General features: G+C 46.7%; 1 protein-coding gene across 4 annotated transcripts in view; it reads left to right on the top strand.

The window, feature by feature from the left end:
• Positions 1–7,688, top strand: part of FHIP1A (FHF complex subunit HOOK interacting protein 1A) — a 247,738-nt gene that overhangs the window by 229,369 nt on the left and 10,681 nt on the right. For all 4 annotated transcript variants that reach the window (XM_040472446.1, XM_040472424.1, XM_040472431.1 and 1 more), the window contains one exon: positions 2,224–3,369. In XM_040472446.1, coding sequence (XP_040328380.1) covers positions 2,224–3,369 — 1,146 coding nt within the window. The remainder of the gene's footprint in view (positions 1–2,223; positions 3,370–7,688) is intronic.

Genomic DNA, 7,688 nt, shown 5'->3' with positions numbered 1-7,688 from the left:
AGAGAGAGAGAGAGAGAGAGAGAGAGAGAGAATCAATCCCAAGCAGGGTCCATGCTGACAGCACGGGGTAGGAGCCAAGGAGTGTGGGGAAAAGCTTGATCCCAGGAATCATGAGATCATCACCTCAGCCAAAATCAAGAGTCGCAGAGTCAGATGCTACACTGACTGAGTCACCCAGGTAACTCCGAGGGTTTTATTTGTTTTTAAATAAATACTCTGGTTTTGTTTTGTTGTTGTTGTTGTTTGTTTGTTTTAATAGGAGTTATAGTACTCGTGCTATTTGCCAGTTGCAGTTGATCTTGTACAAGTAAAATTTATTTTTTTATTGAGAGACACGGAGTGTGCAAGCAGCAGGGAGGGGCAGAGGGAGAGAGACTCGTAAGCAGGCTCCACCCTCAGCGTAGAGCCCCACGTGGGGCTCCATCCCAGGACCCTGGGATCATGACCTGAGCTGAAATCAAGAGTCAATGCTCGGTTGACTGTGAGTCACCCAGGCCCTGCACAGGTAAAATTTAAATGGTCACCTATATCAACCTTGGCCCTCTGGCAGGCAGCTGAAACAAGGGGGCATTTGTTCATCTTCGGTGGCCAGAAGGCTATTTCAGTTCGGGAACGTTCTGCCTTTCCTGTGACCACTAGGAAAGAGTCCAACCCTGGTACTGACCCCGGTATTTCCAGTGTGTATTCTGATATCCCCCCAAACAATATCATCCTGTCTATCCAGGCACCATCCTGTTAGATAAAGTATATTTTCTCTAAGAGCTGGGCTACTTGACCAGGAAAATATCAGGGTGTTTGGTGTAGATGTAATTGTTACAAATTAAGGTGGTTGTATTCTTGGTCTTTAAATAAAGATACAGTGATCATGGAAATTAATAATTTACTTGGCAGTACAAGTTATTTTAAATGTATTTTCCTATTAGGTAAACTATTCCAGATATCTTCTATTTTCCTACCAATAGTCATTTTTTAGAACATATTTGACAGCTGATGTCTTTTTTTATTTACTAAGAAAGTTGTTTCAAGAATGATTCTGGGGCTGACCTTGCTGCATAATTCAAAATTTAAATTAAACAAGGGATTGTCGAATGGCTACAACTTGCCACATTCTTTCCCTGTATTCACATTTAATCCTTTGAAGAAAGTAGTATTTCCATTTTACCCAGGAAGAAACATACTCAGAGGAGTTGACTTGTTCAAGGCTACACAGCTGATGGGTCCTCTGATTCCAAATTCCACATTATTTCCACTCTCCCACTCTGGGATCGCCTTACAGTGGAGTGCCCTAATGGATGAACATTGGCGTAGGTGGGTGGGTAGACAGGTAATGCAATTCATAATTCTGGTCTGGCCTGGTAGAGATTTAGATAATGAAGGGACAAGAAGCTTGCAAAGGTGTGGCATCGAACAAAGTATGAACGGGGGTTGACGTGAGACAGCTTGTGCTTGAGTTGTGCTCTGCCCCTGACTAGTTGGGTGATCTTTTGTCTCTGAGCCTCAGTTTCTTTGCCTGTAAATGGAGAAAATGATATCTGCCATATAGGGCTGTTGGGAGGGGTAGTGTTGAAAAAGCACCTGCCATGTAAGTTCTCCATTTAAGAAATGGTAGAGTTCATCGGGCTCTGTGCTGACACCTTGGAGCCTGGAGCCTGCTTCAGATTCTGCGTCTCCCTGTCTCTCTGCCCCTCCTCCGCTCATGCTCTGTCTCTCTGTCTCTCAAAAATAAATAAACATTAAAAAAAAAAAAAGAAGAAGAAAAGAAATGGTAGAGTTCTAGGGCACCTGGGTGGCTCAGTCGGTTAAGTGTCAGATTCTTGATTTTGGCTCAGGTCATGATCTCACGGTTTGTGGGACTGAGCCCCGCATCAGGCTCTGCACTGACAGTGTGGAGCCTTCTTGGGATTCTCTCTCTCTCCCTCTCTCTACCTCTCCTCTGCTCTCTCTCAAAATAAATAAAATAAACTTAAAAAAAAAAAAAGAAATGGTGGAGTTCTAGGTCTCCTCTATGATTCTATAACTTCTATGAAGACATTCTGTTCTTAGCTTTCCTTCTTAAAATCTAACCATTTTTTTTACTCAGAAGTTAATTAGAACTAAAGTAGCTGGCGGGACAAAATCTTAGCAGCCAAATGAGTCACATCTGTGTCCACTACCTTTGTCTCCCCACCTGTTGTACGTGTAAGCAGGGGGCTCGTTCTGACTCGTTTCTGCCTCCCGTGGCAGGGGCCGTGGAGCAGCCAGTGCCCCAGGTGTCGTCTCCGTCGGCCTGCATCGTGGAGTACGGCAAAGCCCTGGACATCAGCTACCTGCAGTACCTGTGGGAGGCCCACACCAACATCCTCCGCTGCATGAGGGACTGCCGAGTCTGGTCCGCCCTGTATGACGGAGACTCCCCTGACCCGGAGACGTTTGTCCAGAGTCTGACGGAGGACAGCGCCATCGGCTCCCCCTATCCTGTGTTCAGGCTCCCGCAACAACTCCCCAGGAAGACGGGCTCTCCGCTGCCACCAGGAAAGGAGAAGAGCCACACGGAGCTGGAGTGGGATGACAGCTATGACACCGGCATCTCCTCAGGGGCGGACGTGGGCTCCCCCGGGCCTTATGATGATCTGGAGAATTCGGGTCCGCCGGCACCAGTCGACCCCCCCAGACACATCCAGGAGATGAAGAAGAACGCCATCCTGCTCTTCAAAGGGTCCTACATCGAAGAGTCCGACTTCCAGGATGATGTGATGGTGTACCGGCTGTGTGCCGAGAAGGACTCTGAGGACACTAGGAAGGTACAGGCGGAAACCGCCAGCCCTGCAAGCCAAGCCCAGACTGAGGTTCAGGGTCCTGCCCTGAACAACGGCCCCCTGCCCAGCCCTCCGTCAGGCACGGATTCAGAGGAGGAACACGGTAGGGACAATTCAGACCTGTTTCCAAATGCGTCCAAGGGACCGAAACAAGAAGAGGAGCTGGAAATAGCCCCGCAACCGAGCCCGGAGTTAGCATCTCCCATCTCCGAGGCCGAACACGATTCAAAGCCGATGGTCATTAACCCAGGGGGTGAAGATTTCATCGCCCAGTATGACCAAATCATTAAAGAACTGGATTCGGGCCCCGAGGGCTTGACAGAAGAGAATTTCCCCTCGCCTGCTGTCTTGCATCTCAAGGGAGAGCAAGAGGGGAACAAAGAAGAGAGCAAAGGAGAAAAGGAGGACGAAGAGGAGGAGGCCGGGGAGAAGGCCCTGGAGGAGGAGGACGACTTTGATTCTTTTATAGCAGACGCTCCCACCATCGACGCCGCGCCGTCCCCGTTTGGGGTGAGAGATGGGACTGCCTTTGCCGGTCAGCCTCCCGTGAGGACTCAGAGCACCCCGTTCACAGGTGATGATCTTCGCTCGCTTTCTGATTTCTGCTTTTTTTTTTTTTTTTTAAATTTTTTTTTTCAACATTTATTTATTTTTGGGACAGAGAGAGACAGAGCATGAACGGGGGAGGGGCAGAGAGAGAGGGAGACACAGAATTGGAAACAGGCTCCAGGCTCTGAGCCATCAGCCCACAGCCCGACGCGGGGCTCGAACTCACGGAGCGCGAGATCGTGACCTGGCTGAAGTCGGACCCTTAACCGACTGCGCCACCCAGGCGCCCCTGATTTCTGCTTTTGTAAGTACTTGGACGTATTGTGACGAGGAAGTACGGTAGGTGGAGGCAAGGGGCATTGCCACTTTACCTAACAGAGGGGGGAAAGTGGATTTGGGAAGAGCACAGAGAGGTGGTTTCATGTTACCTTGTCATTCTAGCGGTCTTTTTTGGACCCCAGCCAATCAGAGGATGCATTTCACAGCTGGGTAACTGCTTCCCTTGATATGTGTGTGATAAAATACTAGGACTGACGAAACCACACAAAAAATCCAGTCTCAGTATTTGATAGCCTCATTTCCCTTAGTCTACTAATTTTTTCTCCATGGCATGTGTTTTTGTATAGAAAAAAGGTACGGTTTCCCCCACTAGAATCATAGGCTCCGCGAAGGCACAGGTGTTGGATTTTCTCTGTTCTTTCCCAGCACCTGAACAGAGAACAGAGCACAGGGCAGGTGCTCAGAATAGCTGCTGAATAAAGACAGCTGTATACACACATCAGAGGCCATTGGAGCTAGGTATGCCTTTGCCCCGGAGCTCATTTCAGGTAATTGCAAAATCTTTACCCAAAAATAAGTAGAGTGGACCCCCATACACCTGTAACTCTGCCAACGAATGGGTGTGTTCCAGCATATACCCCTAACAACAGGTAGGAACCGAGTAAGAGCCCAAGGGATAGGTTAGGATATCAGACGCGTGGATTGGGGTGAGGAGTTATGATAGAAAACATCATTAAATATTAGCCAGTAATATCTGAATCTGCAAATTGGGGTGCGGGGGGAACTGGCCCAGGGGGCTCATCAAACTCAGGGAAGGCTGGTGTGGGACCCCTGAGCAGTGTCTAGGTAACCGGGAGAGATCCCCCCCTTTAGGGGCTGACACCGCAGAGGGACCCACAGCGACGTTGGAGTCAGGCCTGTAGGGGATTCCTGGCTGTAGCACTTCCAGCTCTGAGATCCTAAACCCTCCCCTTTCTCCTGTGAGGACTGAATGGGAACCCCGGGGCGGGGCGTGTGTGTTGTTAACACTCTTACGGGCAGCCCCCGGCAGCCTTGGCTGAGGCTTGCCTTTCTCTGGCTGGCGGGGAGCAGCTTGGTGGGACCGGCCGTGCTCCACCTCCTTGGATCACCCCAAATAGATGAGATCACATTATCTTCCGGCCCAGTCTGGTAGGCTTCCTGTGATTTCAAGTGGCTCTTCCAGCCTCCTCCTGTATTTATTCATCTATTTACTGGGGCCTGAAGATTTATTTAAAGAGGGAGAGAGCTTTTAATTCCACAATTAAAAGGCTTGAGGTTCTGGTGGAGATAACATTTCAGTGTGAATGGGTTTTAATTAAAATTCAATCAGTCAGTTCATCAGAAGTAAGAAGGATTAGATAATCTCAGTTTGCCCAGGTGATAAAGGGAGGGGGCTGGGGGTGGGGTGGGGAGCAGGAGGGCCCTGGCTGCGTGAAGGGGGGCAGAAGTAACCTACCACAAACCCGAATTTTGCCTGGGGCCTGCCCCATTTACTCTGGCCCAGCTGGAAATCCCCACTTTGCAGAGCTCTTGGGGGTGTGAGAGCCACCCAGGGCTAATGACGGTTGCTCTTTAGAACAGAACGCTGGCTTTCTTGTGAAAGAGCTTCGTCCCTGGGAAATATGTAAATTGCGGAAACAAAGTATAGCTTAGGGCAAGAAGAAAAAGAGAATACAACACTTTATCAAATAACATCAGTGTTTTGCCTAGGATACACCTGAGAACCAACAAAATGTTGTGAGTTTTTTTGATACATATAGGTAATTTTAACCAAAACTTTGCTTTTTTCCTCCTTTGAAATTTGTACACAGCTTCAGGAAACATCTTTTCTCTTTCCACGTATATAAACTTTGTAGTTGCCAAACTCCTGAGTGTGTTGTGTAGCAGTAAGCGTAACTTCTGTCTCTCCGTGGAATCCTGATTTCCACCGAAATGAATTTGCTTCTCAGGACGATCAAAGCATTCCATTTCATTTATCTAATTAACTCTATTTGTGCATTCAGCAGTCTTGTATTGATCTCCTAATATTTGGCAGGTTCTGTGCCAGATACTAGGACAGAAAACTGAAGGGATTCACAGACTTTCAGAGGAGAGATCAAGAAAGAATTGTACTCAGTGAGAAAAGCATTATTTTCTTAAGTTTATTTGTTTATTTTGAGAGAGAAAGAGACTCACAGAGTTGGGGGGGGAGGGGTAGAGAGAGAGGGAGAGAGAATCCCAAGCAGGCTCCATGCTGTCAGAGTAGGGCCCGATGTGGGGCTTGATCCCACGACCCTGGGATCATGACTTGAGCCAAAATTAAGACTCAGACACTTAACCAACTGAGTCACCCAGGCGCTCCAAAGAAGTGCATTATTAGTGATTGTGTGTCACACGTCTTAGGGGAGCCCAGTGGTGGGGGGGGAGTGGGAAAGACTTCACAGAAGAGGGGTACAAACAGCGGAGAGAAGCTCTCAGGTAAAAGTGGCTCAGAATGATCGTCTGGGGAAGAGGAAACAGCAGGCAGAAGACAAAGGAGCCTGACAGCGCAGGCACAGGTGTGACAGAGCGTGGATCCTGTGAGACAGTGAAGTGTCTGAGAGCGGAAGCCAGAAAGCTTGGTTGGTGCCACCTTATGGGGAGGGGGTCTTTGGGCCAAGCTGAGGAACAGGGACCTTGCGCCGCTGGCACTGAAGAAAACCTTGAAGCGTTTGAGTTGGCAAGTGATGTGACTGGGTCTGTGTTTGAAAGGCCAGCCTAGAGTAACAGGGAGAGAGAGAGCAGGTGGGAGCCTGCTGTCACTGTGGCAGAATTCAGAATGCACTCCTGCTCTGAGTTCTGTTCCTGGGAACGTCTCACAGTCTGTATTCACACGTATGTGCCAAGATGTATTTACAAGGATGTCTGTTGAGGTGTTGTTTATAATAGAAAAAGACTGGAAACAACCCAAATGTCCACTAGTAGGAGACTGTTTTATGAGTGTAGTACCCATGGTGACTGACTAGCTTGCAGCCTTGTGCTGAATGCGACTGCTCTGTATGTGCTGCTATGGGACAGTCTCTAGGGTAGAGTGATGGAAAAGCAAGGTGTAGGACAGGGTGTGGAAGATGTCTTTATTTAATAAAAAAAAAAAAAAAAAGAACCAGGATACACACACACACACACACACACACACACACACACACACGTGTGCGCGGGCAGAGGCAAGGCAGTGTATTGGTGAAAAGAAGCAGCACTGGAAACAGATGGGCTGGATTACAGTTGTGACTTTTTATTGGCCACGTACACTTAGTGTTCTGCCTCATCGTTCAATGGGGATAAATAACCAACTTCGTAGGCTCCTGTAGAATATTTAAGTAAGTTGATACATGAAAAGTGTGGAACACTTAGGGGCGCCTGGGTGGCGCAGTCGGTTAAGCATCCGACTTCAGCCAGGTCACGATCTCGCGGTCCGTGAGTTCCAGCCCCGCGTCGGGCTCTGGGCTGATGGCTCAGAGCCTGGAGCCTGTTTCCGATTCTGTGTCTCCCTCTCTCTCTGCCCCTCCCCCGTTCATGCTCTGTTTCTCTCTGTCCCAAAAATAAATAAACGTTGAAAAAAAAAATTAAAAAAAAAAAAAGTGTGGAACACTTAGAACACTGCCTGGCACATAGTGATTAGTAAATGTTTTAAATAATCAGTTATTATTCTATTATATATGTATTATTATATTCTATATATAATATATAGAATATATACATTCTATATATATATTCTCTATATATATTCTCTATATATATATTTATATATATCTATATATATTCTATAGATATATATATAGAATATATATATTCTATATATATATTCTATATATATATACTCTCTATATATTTATATCTATATATCTATATCTATCTATATATATATTCTATACATATATAGAATATATATAGAATATATATATATATAGAATATATATATATATTCTATTATGTATGTATATATACATTTCTGGAAGAACACGCTCTAATCTGTTAACAGGGGTTGCCTCCAGGGACGAAGGCTATTCTTTATTTTATAGTTCTGTA

This window comes from Herpailurus yagouaroundi, unplaced genomic scaffold (assembly GCF_014898765.1).
Source record: "Herpailurus yagouaroundi ecotype Mexico unplaced genomic scaffold, PumYag 28, whole genome shotgun sequence".
NCBI lineage: Eukaryota > Metazoa > Chordata > Mammalia > Carnivora > Felidae > Herpailurus > Herpailurus yagouaroundi.
Note: the sequence above shows the minus strand (reverse complement) of the source record. Positions and strands in the feature narration are given on the sequence as shown.